Raw genomic sequence first — 15863 nt, 5'->3', positions numbered from 1 at the left:
ATGGTACTGGTACCAAAACAGAGATGTAGACCAACAGAAAAGAACAGAGCCCTCAGAAATAATACCACACATCTACAATCATCTGATCTTTGACAAACCTGACAAAAACAAGAAATAGGGAAAGGATTCCCTATTTAATACATGGTACTGGGAAAAGTGGCTAGCCATATGTAGAAAGCTGAAACTGGATTCCTTCCTTATACCTTATACAAAAATTAATTCAAGAGGGATTAAGGACTTTAATGTTAGACCTAAAACCATAAAATCCTAGAAGAAAACTTAGGCAATACCATTCAGGATATAGGCATGGGCAAGGACTTCATGTCTAAAACACCAAAAGCAATGGCATCAGAAGCCAGAATTGACAAACAGAGTCTAATTAAACTAAAGAGCTTCTGCACAGCAAAAGAAGCCACCGTCAGAGTGAACAGGCAACCTACAGAATGGGAGAAAATTTTTGCAATCTGCTCATCTGACAAAGGACTAATATCCAAAGTCTACAAAGAACTCAAACAAATTTACAAGAAAAAACCAGACAACCCCATCAAAAAGTGGGCAAAGGATATGAACAGACACTTCTCAAAAGAAGACATTTATGTAGCCAACAGACACATGAAAAAATGCTCATCATCACTGGCCATCAGAGAAATGCAAATCAAAACCACAATGAGACATCATCTCACACCAGTTAGAATAGCAGTCATTAAAAAGTCAGGAAACAACACGTGCTGGAGAGGATGTGGAGAAATAGGAACACTTTTACACTGTTGATGGGACTGTAAACTAGTTCAACCATTGTGAAAGACAGTGTGACGATTCCTTAAGGATCTAGAACTAGAAATACCATTTGACCCAGCCATCCCATTACTGGGTATATACCCAAAGGATTATAAATCATGCTGCTACAAAGACACATGCACATGTATGTTTATTGTGGCACTATTCACAATAGCAAAGACTTGGGACCAACCCAAATGTCCATCAGTGACAGACTGAATTAAGAAAATGTGGCACATCCACACCATGGAATACTATGCAGCCATAAAAAGGGCTGAGTTTATGTCCTTTGTGGGAACATGGATGAAGCTGGAAACCATCATTCTCAGCAAACTATCACAAGGACAAAAAACCAAGTAGGAACTTTTGCTGCATCTTATCTGTACCATTTCATTACTTTGATTTTATGAAAATCATTAAAATTCAGTTTATTGTTTTGTCATCCTGAAAGGGAATAACTTAATCATTTAGCATACAGTAAATTTCAAAAGTCAGTCAAAGTAGTTCTTTGTTATTTAGTGAGATTTTATGAGTGAGTCAGATAAACTAAATAAATGGAAATATGCATGTTTTATTTTCATGACACTGTTCCTGTTGATGGTACTCCATCTTATTCACATCTCACAGGAACAAAAGAAATATATGGGGTTCTGATTTTTTTAAATTATAATAGCTTGCAGTCTAGTAATAATCTTTCACTAAGATGATAATGTTAATGAGAATATATTACTGGCTATGATTATATTAAAAAGGAATATTTCTAGGAAATAAGTTACCATTAACTGCTTTCTCTATGTGTTTTAGGTTTTGACAACAATTCGTTCAGGGCACCGAGCAAACATATTTAGTGCAAAGTTCTTACCTTGCACAAATGATAAACAGATTGTATCCTGCTCTGGAGATGGAGTAATATTTTATACCAATGTTGAGCAAGATGCAGAAACCAACAGACAATGCCAATTTACGTGCCATTATGGAACTACTTATGAGGTATGGTGTTATTATGATTATATGATATATATGTAAGTGTGTGTATTTTTGATTAAGTGTTCATGCATGTGTAGATGCCTGTGTGTACATGTACAGATGTGTGTGTATGCGTATTTGTTGCATGTAAATTATTGACAATATCTAGGTGTCAGCAGAGCATTTGAGAAAATGTGTCTTGATAGGCTTCTGGATAAAGTTAAGAAATAAGATGCAAGTAATAGTACTCTAAGATGGGTTTGTAATTGCTTGAGCAACCATGCTGTAAGCAAACAGATGTTTACCTTTAAAGATACCTCTGTTACTGTGCTGCATGACTCTGTACTAGGCTTTACCCTTTTAAACAATCACTCGCTTGTGTAAAGTAGCTTATCACATTTTTGTATGATAGAAGGGACTCTAGTATGGTAGACAAAAGAATCAGATTCCTAAAGGATGTTAATGAGCTTAAGACCTGAGCTGAATGAATAAGGTGGAATAAATTTAAGACTCAATTATAGTACTTTATTTGGTTCAGAAAAAATGCTTGCACAACTGAGTGCTCTTTTATTTATGATACAAGGTCACACTGTTACTCACACTGGAGTGCAGTAGCATGACCATGACTGTCTGCAGCTTCAAACTCCCAGGCTCAAGCAATCTTCTCACCTCAGCCTCTTGAGTAGCTGGGACTACAGGCGTATGTCCCCATGCCCAACTAATTTAATTTTGTTGTTGTTGTTGTTGTTGTTGTTGAGACAGGGTTTTGCTATGTTGCCAGGGCTGGTCTCCAACTCCTGAGCTCATACAGTCCTTCCACCTGGGCCTCTCACAGTGCCAAGGTTATAGCTGTGAGCCACTGTACCAGCCTCCAGAGTGCTCTTTTGAAATACTTGCATGTCATTTTTTTGTGTTAAATTATTGATAGGTTTCCCTTTTTTGTGTGTTAAACTGGTGTATTTTTTCCATCATTTGAATTCCAGTTCTTTTATGTCCTCATGTTTTTGTTTGTACTTATATGAGTAGTATATGGCTAGATTTTATTTTCTTATCCAGTCTCACAGTTTTGGGGTTTTACTGGAGATTTATGAATTTACGTTTATTGTGAGTACTGATATATTTGGATTTGTTTCTATTCCCTATTCTATGTTTTCTACTTTTTAAAAAAAGTTTCCAATCTTTATTAACCTTCCTCTCCTTTTCAAAGTCCACCTTTTGAGGCCAGATGTGGTGGCTCACACCTGTAATCTGAGCACTTCGGGAGGCTGAGGCAGGCGGATCACTTGAGGCCAGGAATTTGAGACCAGCCTGGCCAATTTGGTGAAACCCTGTCTCTACTAAAAGTACAAAAATCAGCTGGGCATGGTGGTGCACGCCTGTAATCCCAGCTACTTGGGAGGCCGAGGCTCGAGAATTGCTTGAACAACCCAGGAGACAGAGGTTGCAGCAAGCCAAGACTGCGCCACTGTACTCCAACCTGGGCGACAGAGTGAGAATTTGTCTCAAAAATAAAAAACAGAAATAAAGTCTACCTTTCGAGTTACTTGAGTATTTTACTTTTTGTCCATTGTGTTTCTGTTTCTTGCTTGTAAGATAGACATTCATTTTTGTTATTCCGGAGGTTACCCCAGCTACTTTCACAAGAATATTGAACAAAGCCAAACATCAGTAAATATTTCTACGCTTCTCCTGAATAAAGGAACTTGGAACATACCTTGTTCAGTTTTATATGATTAGATTGTGCAGGATTTAGTTATATTCTGTTTTCTCTCATGAATTAGATATTATTGGTTTACTGTTGGTGTTTGTTGTTTATTTAGATTTACCTGCATATTTACTAATACCTTTGGCTTACCTTTCCTTCTTCCCATCACACATTTTCTGTGTGGTATTATTTTGTACTGAAGGTACATCCTTTAGCAGTTTTTCTTTTCTTTGTTTTTTTTTTTTTTTTTTTTTTTTTTTGAGACGAAGTTTCGTTCTTGTTGCCCAGGCTGTAGTGTGGTGGCATGATCTTGGCTCACTGCAACCTCTGCCTCCCAGGTTCAAGTAATTCTCCTGTCAGCCTCCTGAGTAGCTGGGATTACAGGCGCATACCGCCACTCCTGGCTAATTTTGTATTTTTTTTTTTTTAGGAGAGATGGGGTTTCTCCATGTTGGCCAGGCTGGTCTCAAACTCTCGACCTCAGGTGATCTGCCCGCCTCGGCCTCTCAAAGTGCTGGGATTACAGGCGTGAACCACTGTGCCGGCCCGCAGTTTTTTTTTTTAAATGAGAGTTTATTGATAGAAAACAATTTCAGTTTCCTTTTCTTTCCTTCATTCATTCTTTCCTTTCTTCCTTTTCTTTCCTTTGTGAAAAATGTCTTTTTTTTTTTTTTTTAATGCCAGTTCTTCAAAGGTAGTTTTGCTGGGTATGGACTTCATTTGTTAGTTATTCTATTTCAGGTGATACTCCATTATATTCTGACTTCCATTGTTGAAGTTGCAAAGTCAGACATCAGTCTAATTGTGGTTCCTCTATAGGTAACCTCTTTCTTTTCCTCAACTACTTTTAATTTTGTTTTTCTTTGCCGTTTTTTTTTTTTTAATTTTATGTCACAACAGTGTGTCTCGATGTGGATTGTTTTTTATATTTATACTTGGGATTTGTTGATGTTCTTGATGTGAGCAATTGGCATCTTGAAAAATGTAAGAAATTTTCAGTCAGTAGGTCTTTGGTTTACTACTTCATTATTCTCTCTATTTTTTTTTTGTAGTCTGGGGAAATTCTGATTAGCCATATCAGACCTGCTTATTAGACCTTATTCCATTCACTATTTAAAAATTTTAAAATTGAAGTACAGAACATATAGGAAAAGTACATAAATCCTAAGTATATGGCTTAGTGAATTATCACAAAGCAAATCTATTCATGTAACTACCACCTAGCACATTAAGTATCCTGAAGCTCCTTTTATCCTGAGTCCTAACACTCTGGAGTTTTCTGTTTTTTGTAATACCCGTTTTTCTGTTTTTGAACATTATATAAATGGAAGCATACTTCATGGCTTTTTGTGTCTTTGTTGTTGTTTTTGTATCTGGCTTCTTTTGCTGAGCAAAATCTTAACTCATTTGTGAAATTCATGCATGTTTCTTGCAACTATAATTTGTCCATTTTATTGCTGTATAGTATTCCATTATATGAATATGCCACAATTGATTTATCTGTTCTATGCTGATGGAAGTTTGGAGAACATTCTTTTACATGTCTTTCAGTACACAAATGCACACATTTGTTTGGGTGTATACTTAGTGGTAAAATTGCTGGGTCGTAGAATATATGTTTGGTTATTTTAGAGATAATGCCAAATAGTTTTCCAAAGTGTAGTAACAACTTACATTCCCACCAACAGCATGTAAGAGGTCCTGTTGCTTCTCATTTTTGCCAACAGTTGGTATTTTCAGCTCTACTTTGGTGGATGTATAGTATCATCTTAATTGGTTTCCATTTGCCTTTCTGTGCTGATACTGCTGAGGCTGAGCATCTTTTCATATGTTTGTTGGTTATTTGGATGTATTCTTATGAAATGTGTAGTCAAATCTCTTGCCTATTTTTTTCTGTTGGGTTGTCTGTCTTGTTATTATAGGAGTTTTTTTTTTTTTTTGTAATATCTTCTGCATATGAGCCTATCTTTTCCTATTCTGTGGTTGTATTTTCACTCTCCTAATGGTGAGGGGTTTTGTTTGTTTTGAGAGATGTGGTTTCACTTTGTCACCCAGGCTGGAGGGCAGTGGCATGATTATAGCCCCCAGCTGCCTCAAACTCCTAGGTTCAAGGAATCGTCTTGCCTCCCAAATAGCTGGGACTATAGGCATGCACTACTGCACCTGGGTAAGTTTTTAAAAATTGTTTGTAGAGATGGGGCCTTACCATCTTACCCAGGCTTGTCTAGAACTCATGGGCTCAAGCGATCCTCCTGCTTCTGCCTCCTAAAGTGCTGGGATTTCAGCCTAAAATGGTGTCTTTTGATGAAGAAAAGTATTTAATGTTGTCTAGTATATTGGTCTGCTCCTTTGTGATTAGTGCCTTTTTTATCCTGATTAAGAAATCTTTTCCTATCCCAGAGTTATGAAGATATTCTTCTACTTTAATTTCATTGCTTTGTCTTTAACATTTAGATCTATCATCTATCTGGATTTGACTTTTGTTACAGTATGACTTGAGTCAACTTTTTTTTTTTTTTTTACCCCATATGAAATTTTCTGTGTTAACATAATTTATTTTTTAGAAAATTAAATCAAAATCCAAAACAGCACACAAACAAAAGACAGGCCATTTTAACATGATAGACTCATTTACCCAAGGTGATTTTTGCCAAATACATATACAAACTTTAATCAGCATAGAATTTTTTTTTTCAAAACTGGTACTCTGCATCTATCAACAATCCCCCATTCTTCCTTATCCTAGTCTCTGGCAACCATCATTCTACTTTCTATTTCTAAGAATTTGACTATTTTAGATACCTCATATAATTGTAATTATGCAGTATTTGACTTTTGATGTCTGACTTATTTCACTTAGCATGATCATATTGTAGCATATGTCAGAATTTATTTCCTTTTTAAGGCAGGAGAAGATTCCATTGTATGTATATACCACATTTTCTTTATTCATTTATCTAGGCTGGGTGCTGTGGCTCATGCCTGTGATCCAAGCACTTTGGGAGGCCAAGGTGGGCAGATCACTTGAGGTTAGGAGTTCAAGACCAGCCTGGACAACATGACGAAACCCCACCTCTGTTGAAATTACAAAAATTAGCCAGATGTGGTGGCAGGTGCCTGTAGTCCTAGCTACTCGGGAGTCTGAGGCAGGAGAATCACTTGAAACCAAGAGGTGGAGGATGCAGTGAGCGGAGATCATGCCATTGCACTCCAGCCTGGGTGACAGAGCGAGACTGTGTCTCAAAATAAATAAACAGGTCAGGCGTGGTGGCTCATACCCATAATCCCAGCACTTAGGGAGGCTGAGGAGGGCGGATCACGAGGTCAAGAGATCGAGACCATCCTGGCCAACATGGTAAAACCCTGTCTCTACTAAAAATGCAAAAATTAGCTGGGTGTGGTGGCACATGCCTGTAGTCCCAGTTACTTGGGAGGCTGAGGCAGGAGAATCACTTGAACACAGGAGGCAGAGGTTGCAGTTAGCTGAGATCGTGCCACTGTACTCCAGCCGGGCGACAGAGTGAGACTCCATCTCAAAAATAAACAATTAATTAATTAAATTCATCTAGTGGTGGATATTTAGGTTGCTTCTATTCCTTGGCTATCGTGAATAATGCTGCAGTGAACATGAGTGTGCAAATATCTCTTCAAGATCCCATTTCTAGTTTTTTTTTGGATCTATACCCAGAAGCAGAGATTGCTGGATCATATGGTAATTCCATTTTTAAATTTTTGAAGACCTGCCATACTATTTTCCATAGCAGCTCCGCTATTTTACATGCCTACCAGCTGTGTGCAGGGTGCCAGTTTCTCTGTTTCCTTGCCAACACTATTTTTTTTTTTTAGTGGGCATTCCAGTGGACTTGAAGTTTTATCTTACTATGGTTGAGAGTTTCATTTCTCCAAAGATTAGTGAAGTTGAGGTTCTTTTCATATGGTTCTTGGCCATCTGTATATCTTCTTTGGAGAAATCTCCTTTGCTTATTTTTTAACTGCATTATTTTTTGTTGTTAATATAGGATTCTTTATATATTCTGAGTATTAACCCTTTGTCAGATACATGGTTCACAAATATTTTCACCCGTTCCATAGATTACCTTTTTACCCTGTTAAGTTTGATGTAGTTCCACTTGTTTGTTATTGCTTTGTTAACTGTGATTTTGTTGTTATAGCTCATAAATCATTGTGAAATCCGATGTCATGAAGCTTCTCCCCCATGTTTTCTTACCTTTTTTTTGAGACGGAGTCTCGCTCTGTTACCTGGAGTGCAGTGGTACAATCTCAGCTCACTGCAACCTCTGCCTCCCAGGTTCAAGCAATTCTCCTGCCTCAGCCTCCTGAGTAGCTGGGATTACAGGCGCACGCCACCACGCCCAGCTAATTTTTTGTATTTTAGTAGAGATGGGGTTTCACCGTGTTGCCCAGTCTCGTCTCGAACTCCTGAGCTCAGGCAATCTGCCCATCTCCGCCTCCGAAGTGCTGGGCTTATAAGGCAGGAGCCACCGCTCCTGGCCTCCCCCGTGTTTTCTTCTAGGAGTTTTATACTTTCAGTTTGTAGGTTTAGATCTTTAATCCATTTTGAAATAATTTGTGCATATGTAGGGCAAGGACTCAACTTCATTATTTTGCATGTAGATAACCAGTTTGCCCAGTAGCTTTTTTCTTACTTTATGGATTCATTTTTTCCCTCAACTTTTATTTTAGATTCGAGGGGTACATGTGCAGGTTTGTTTCATAGGTATATTGCATGATGCTGAGGTTTGGGATACAAATGATCTCATTACCCAGGAACTGAGCATAGTACCCAGTAGTTAGTGTTTCATCCCTTCCTTCCCTTTCTCCCTCCCCACTCTACTAGTTCACAGTTTCTGTTGTTGCTATCTTTATGTCCACAGGTACCCAATGTGTAGCTCCTACTTATAAGTGAGAATGTGTTGTATTTGATTTCCTTTTCCAGTGTTAATTTGCTTAGGATAATGGCCTCCAGCTGCATCTTAGTTGATGCAAAGGACATGATTTCATTCTTTTGTGTGACTGCATAGTGTTCTATGTGTATGTACCACGTTTGCTTCATTCAGTCCACCATTGATAGGCACATAGGTTGATTCCATGTCTTTGCTATTGTGAATAGTGCTGAGATGAACATGTGATTGCATGTGTCTTTTTGGTAGAACAATTTGTTTTCTTTTGGATGTATACCCAGGATTGGGATTGCTGGGTTGAATGGTCATTCTAAGTTCTTTGAGAAATCTCCAAATTGTTTTCCATAGTTACCTTCACACCAAGTGTATATAAGTATTCCTTTTTCTCTGCAGCCTCACCAGCAACTTTTGTTTCTTGACTTTTTAATAATAGCCATTCTCACGCATATGAGATGGTATCTCATTATGGTTTTGATTTGCATTTCTCTGAGATTAGTGGATGTGGAACATTTTGTTTTGTGTTTGTTGACTCCTTGTATGTCTTTGGTGAAGCGTCTGTTTATTTTGCTAATTTTTTAAGGGGCTTATTTGGTTTTTGCTTGTTTAATTTTTTAAGTTCTTTTTTTTTTTTTTTCTGAGACGGAGTCTTGCTTCATCGCCAGGCTGGAGTGCAGTGGTGCGATCTCGGCTTGGCTCACTGCAACCTCCACTTCCCGCGTTCAAACGATTCTCCTGCCTCAGCCTCCCGAGTAGTTGGGACTATAGGCGCGTGTAACCACGCCCAGCTAATGTTTTGTATTTTTAGTAGAGATGAGATTTCACTGTGTCAACCAGGATAGTCTCTATCTCCTGACCTCATGATCTGTCCGCCTCAGCCTCCCAAAGTGCTGGGATTACAGGCCTGAAATTTTTTAAGTTTTTTGTAGATTCTGGATATTAGACCTTTGTCGAGTGCATAGTTTGCAAATATTTTCTTTCATTCTTTAGGTTGTTAGTTTACTTTGTTGATAGTTTCTTTTGCTGTGCAGAACTTTTTAGTTTAATTAGGTCCCACTTGTCAATTTTTGTTTTTGTTACAATGGCTTTTGAGGACCTAGTCATAATTTCTTTCTCAAGGCCAATGTCTAGAATGGTGTTTTCTGTATTATCTTTTAGGATTCTTATAGTTTGAGGTCTTACATTTAAATCTGGAATCCATCTTGAGTTAATTTTTATATATGGTGAAATGTAGGGGGGTCCAATTTCGTTCTTCTACATATGGCTGGCCAGTGATCCCAACACCATTTATTTAATAGGGAGTCCTTTCCCCATTGCTTATTTTTGTCAACTTTGTTGAAGATCAGATGACTGTAGGTGTGTGGCTTTATTTCTGGGTTCTCTATTCTGTTTCATTGGTCTGTCTGTGTGTCTGTTTTTGTACCAGTACTATGCTGTTTGGTTACTATAGCCTTAAAGTATAGTTTGAAGTCAAGTAATGTGATACCTCTGGCTTTGTGCTTTTTGCTTAAGATTGCTTTGGCTATTCAGGCTCTTTTTTGGTTCCATGTGAATTTTAGAATAGTTTTTTCTAATTCTGTGAAAAACTATGTTAGTAGTTTGATAGGAATAGCATTGAATCTGTGGGTTGTATTGGGCTGAATGGTCATTTTAATGATACTGATTCTTCCAATCCGTGAGCATGGAATAAATGGAAAAACATTGTTGCTGTTTGTTGTTTTCATTGCTGTTTGTTTAGTGATTTTCCTAGACTAATTCTGTTAAATCTATATCCTTTTTCAGGTGTAGGCACTATAGTCTGTGCTTGGTTAGCTTAGTCATCACCTAAGGATTAGATAGACATTTCTTTAAATGCCTTGAACCAGTAAGCCTGCCAGTCTTTGTCAAAGGGGTCTGTGTGTTTGGGTTGCCTTCAGGTGCCCTGGAAATTTACAACTCTGCCTTAGCTTTCACTTCTTGCTTGTTCAGAGCCTCAAGGTCAGCCAGGGATGTTAGAGTAGGGCCTTCTTGGGTCCTTCTTTGACATGTGCACATCCTTATACATGTGCATAATTTATAAATTCCCAGAAATATTTTGTTGCTGTTCAAATTCTGCTATTAATGTCTAATTTTTGTTTTTTACTTTTAATTTTTTCTGGTCAGCTTCTTGTTTGCCTCACCTAGTATTACTGCCTCAAGCAACTGTGATGTTAAATCATTGCTGTTGATTATTTTTGACAAACACCCTCAGGATAGGGTTGAATATGGCCAAATTCATGTAAGCCCTTAAAAGGCAGCTTTTCCAGGGAACTTAAGGACAGATTAAATTGTGATAAGTCTTTGAGGATAGGGCATTTGGGGGAGTTCCAAACTTGTTTTGTGACTTTCAGTGGCTGCGAAGTTACTGTTTTTTACAACTACCATAGTCGCAAGGCTGCTGTTGACTTAAGGAAAATATCACAAGTTAAAGTGGCTCAAAGCGCACTATTCTTTGAGATTCAGTTATTTGTCTTGAATAAATGTTTCTTGGATTGTTCTAATCCCTTGGTTAATTTTCACAGTTCTAAAAAAGTTGATTTTGAAATTTTGTAGTGTTCTCAGTGCTTTTATGAAAAAGTATATTTTCAGAGGTCTTATTCAGCAATTGCAGAAGTGTTTCTTCTGTAACATTCTTATACTTTCCCCTCCTTCTTGAGGAAGGTTAAATTGTGAGGAAAGGTTCCTAAATGATTCAGATTTCTGAACATAACTTATAAGGGCATTAACTGTAAGAAATAGATGTGTGTTTTAATAATTTAATTTTATAATAGCAGTGTGAGTGCATACAGCTCATAGTTCATTAATTAATTTGATTAACAAGTTCAGTATTCTGGTTTTTAAAAATAAATATCCTTGAAAATGTATGCTTCCAATAATTTCATTTGTAGACAGTAGTATACAAAGCAAAAGTGACCATTTTACTTAATAAAGTCATCAAAGCTAAGTCAATAAATTACATAAATATTTCTTACTGATGAAATAGTTTCATAAGTAAATTAACACTGCTGACTTGATTAGATGGAATACTAGTTACATTTTCACAAATATGAAATGAGTAAAAATTCTCATTTTCCTTGAAGTGTATACTTATTTAGGTTGAATATACTTTTTATATATTTTTTGCAGGGTATAAATCTTGTTAGTCTGTGTTCGTTGCAAAATTGGTTCAATTGCACGGTGGCTCAAGCCTGTAATCCCAGCACTTTGGGAGGCCGAGACGGGTGGATCACGAGGTCAGGAGATCGAGACCATCCTGGCTAACACGGTGAAACCCCGTCTCTACTAAAAAATACAAAAAACTAGCCGGGCGATGTGGCAGACGCCTGCAGTCCCAGCTACTTGGGAGGCTGAGGCAGGAGAATGGCGTGAACCCGGGAGGTGGAGCTTGCAGTGAGCTGAGATCCGGCCACTGCACTCCAGCCTGGGCGACAGAGCGAGACTCCGTCTCAAAAAAAAAAAAAAAAAAAAAAAAATTGGTTCAATTGAAGCAAAGGACATTGATATATTGTAGTTCAGTAAATTAAAAGTATATATTGTATTAGTTCGTTTTCATGCTGCTAACAAAGGCATACCCGAGACTGGGCAGTTTACAAAAGAAAGTTTATTGGACTCACAGTTCTGCATGCCTGGGAGGCCTCACAATCATGATGGAAGGTGGAAAGTGTGTCTCACATGAGAGCGGACAAGAGAGCTTGTGTGGGGAAACTCCCATTTTAAAAACCATCAGATCTTGTGAGACTTACTCACCATCACGAAAACAGCATGGGAAAGACCTGCCCCCATGATTCAGTTATTACCTCCCACCGGATCCCTCCCACAACATGTGGCAATTCAAGATAAGGTTTGGGTGGGATCACAACCAAACCATGTCTTGTATATGTGTATGTAGTATATGTGTGTGTGTATATACATAAATATATATAAATATATATGTGGGGGGGCATGGCTTAAAGTAACAAATTTATTGTCTTACTGTTCTGGAAGTCAGAAGTCTGAAATAAGGTGTACTAGGCTAAAATCGAAGTGTTGGCAGGTGTATATTTCTTCTGGTCTTGCCTTTTCCAGTTTCTGGAGGCTACTTGCATTCCTTGGAGCAAGTCCCCTTCCTCCATCTTCAAAACCAGCAACATAGCATCTTCAGATCTCTTTTTCTCTCTAACTTTTTCCATCATCTTATCTCCTTCTCTGACTCTGACCCTCCTGCCTTGTTTTGCTCAGTAAGACCCTTGAAATTATATTGGGCCTCTGTGGATAATTTTAGGATAATCTCCTTATGGTCACAATCCTTAATCAACCACATCTAGAAAATCCCTTTTGCAATCTAAGGGAAAGTATTCGTAGGTTCTAACAAATAGGATGTAGATATCTTTGGGCTACCATTATTCTGCTTACCACAATGATAGTAAACCTTTTAAGACAAAGGTTTTCCAAGTAAATTTTTTAAAAGTATAAAACACCTACCGAAAAGTGCTGGCATCGTGTATTTGTGCAACTTGGTTAATTTTCACAAAGTAAAATACATGTGAACTCAGCATCTAGAACAAGAAACAGCCCCAGTAAGTCCTGTGTATCCCTTCAAAGGGTTTACCACTATCTAGGCTCTTAAAAGTACAGGTTAGTTTGGGCTTTTTTACGATTTTATAAAAATTGGAATCATACTGTGCCTTCTCTTTTGTGTCTGGCTTTTTTCACACAGAAGGTTTGTGAGATTCATTTATGTTGCTGGGAATAGTAATGATTTGTTCATTATTACTGATGATTTAGTACTTTATTTTAGGAATAGATAACAATTTAATCCTAGTTTATTGTTGGATATTTGGGTTGTTTCAAGTATTTGGCTAATATCAATAGTGCTGCTATGAACATTCTAGTGCATGTTTTTACATGCCCCATGCAGGCATTTATTTTTAGTGGAATTGCTGGGTTATAGGGGAAGCATATGATCAGCTTTAATAGCTATTGATACATAGTTTTCCATTGCGATTGTTCCATTTTATACTCCTGTCAGTAATGTGTTCCGTTACTCCACATCCTCATCAACAGTTGATGTTATAAGTCTCTTTCATTTTGGCCATTCTGGTATGGTATAGTTGTATATCTTTGTGGTGGTAATTTATAGTTCCTTGATGGCTGAGTTTGAACACCTTTCATATACACAGTGTTTCAAACATAGGAATATTGTATACAGAAAACCATTATAGCGGAGGCACCAGGAACTGGTTTCACAGGAGACAGTTTTTCCATGGACATGGAGTGGGGGTGGTTTTGGGTTTAAAACTGTTCTACCTCAGATCACCAGGCATTAGCTTCTCATAAGGAGTGCATAACCTTTGAGAAACACTTCACCATAGGGTCCACACTCCTATGAGAATCTAATGCCATCGCTGATCCTACAGGAGGTGGAGCTCAGGTGGTAATGCTCGCTCACCTGCTGCTCACTACCTGCTTTGCCACTCACTTTTTAACAGGCTACAGACCAGTACTGGGTCTTTGGGACATAGGGAGAGAGGAACTTACTGAGGCAGGGTTTATAGACAGCCTCAACTTACAGTACTGTCATTGCTAAATTAGAAGTGGATACAGGCATATTTAAAATATTGTACTTCTTTAAAAAAGGTTATTATTATAGTAAAATATGTATAAAGTTTGACATTTAAACTATTGTTGCGAGAGTACATTTCGTTGACATTAAGTATATTCATGTTGTGTAACCATTACCACAATTAAAATTTTTCTGAGAGGTGAGTTATGCACTTAAATCGTTTCAGCATGCCACAGTTTTCTTAAACATTACCAGAGAAGAAAATTTGCTTACGTATTTATTATACAGTTATAAATTTACATAGATAAAACATAAAAAAATTAAGCTTTGAATAGTTTGAACAAGCTGCCTAGGGGAGAATCATTCTTCCCTGGTTGTTAGAAGTTTATAACTTCAGATAACTTTTTATCTGAAGTTAAGTTAATGCTAATCTTCAAAGTCCTGAATCATATTAATTCAACAGTTACTTCTTATCTATTTCTATCTGTATTGTACCATTCTGAATCATAGTATGGGTAAGTCATGAATAACCAAAATGCATGGTTTTTGTAACCTTTACCTTAATCATTTTATGAAATAGTAGGAATATTTTTCAGAATCATCTGTTTAAATGTTCAGTATGATTATCTGCACTTTTCTTTTCATCTTCAGATTATGACTGTACCCAATGACCCTTACACTTTTCTCTCTTGTGGTGAAGATGGAACTGTTAGGTGGTTTGATACACGCATCAAAACTAGCTGCACAAAAGAAGATTGTAAAGATGTAAGAATTAAATTTTTATACAAATGATGCAGAAAAAATTAAGGTTATAATTAAAATTGGACAGTAAGTTATGTGGATGGTAAGGTTATGGGTGAATTTTTAAATTTTTGTTTTGCTAAAATATTTAATAAGCATATATTTTTATAATCAGAAATTGAGAAATGTAAAATGTTAATATTGAAGTTGGGGAACTTATATTTTAATTGTACATTTAAAATATATTTATGAAAATTCAAATAACTGTTCAGTATGTACTCTCTAATATTATAAAAATCTGAAGAATTTATATCAATATATCTCATTTACTCATGGAAACAACTTCGACTTACTAAATAGCAGTTATAAAAGCTTGTGGTAGTTTATTGTCTTTTTTTCTCCTTTTAAACCGTAATTACATGTTATCTTTTTAAAAAAGAAGTAATAAGATACCATGCTATCAACATGTTTGTTCAAATTTAGCTCACTTTCCTAAAGATAATATCTCTACTATCAGTTTTTTTTTTGCTTTAATACTATTTAATTAAATTAATTAATGTATTTTTTTGAGACAAGGTCTCACTCTGTCATCTCAGGCCGGAGTGCAGTGGTGAAATCCTAGCTTACTGCAGCCTCAATCTTCTGGGCTCAAGTAATCTTCCTGCTTTAGCCTTCTGAGTAGCTGGGACTACGGGTGTGTGCCACTATGCCCAACTAATTTCTTTTGATTTGTAGTAGATATGAGGTCTTGCCATGTTGCCCAGGCTAGTGGTGTCAAACTCCTAGGCATGAGCCACCATGTTTGGCTTTTAATACTATTTTAAACTTATAAAGGCCTGAGAAATCATTCAGTCTTTTGACCTCAGACAAGTAATTCCAAGTGATTTTTCCTGACATACATTATTTAGAGCACAGTAGTTTTTCCTTGGATCATTTTGAAGTAGGAAATGAAATAAGAAAGTACTATTCAAAAAATTTTTTACTGAAAGTTGCAAAAAAAAAAAAATTACTATTAATCAGGTTAAGTGCTTGCTAACTAAACCAGTTACCAACTGGTTAACATGCTTTAGGGTGAAAAGATTATTTTATATATTTGAAACAGAGAAATAAAAGAAAACAAAAAGTAGAAATTGAAAAACCTTTAGGCTGGGTGTGGTGGCTCAAGCCTATAATCCCAGCACTTTGGAAGGCTGAG

At 36.9% G+C, this 15863-nt stretch overlaps 1 protein-coding gene across 13 annotated transcripts in view; it reads left to right on the top strand.

Annotated features, from left to right (window-relative positions):
* Positions 1-15863, top strand: part of DCAF6 (DDB1 and CUL4 associated factor 6) — a 141809-nt gene that overhangs the window by 39218 nt on the left and 86728 nt on the right. For all 13 annotated transcript variants that reach the window (XM_025355682.1, XM_025355513.1, XM_025356258.1 and 10 more), the window contains 2 exons: positions 1582-1767; positions 14579-14692. In XM_025355682.1, the coding sequence (XP_025211467.1) occupies positions 1582-1767; positions 14579-14692 (300 nt within the window). The remainder of the gene's footprint in view (positions 1-1581; positions 1768-14578; positions 14693-15863) is intronic.

Source organism: Theropithecus gelada, chromosome 1, assembly GCF_003255815.1.
Source record: "Theropithecus gelada isolate Dixy chromosome 1, Tgel_1.0, whole genome shotgun sequence".
NCBI classification, from domain to species: domain Eukaryota; kingdom Metazoa; phylum Chordata; class Mammalia; order Primates; family Cercopithecidae; genus Theropithecus; species Theropithecus gelada.
Note: the sequence above shows the minus strand (reverse complement) of the source record. Positions and strands in the feature narration are given on the sequence as shown.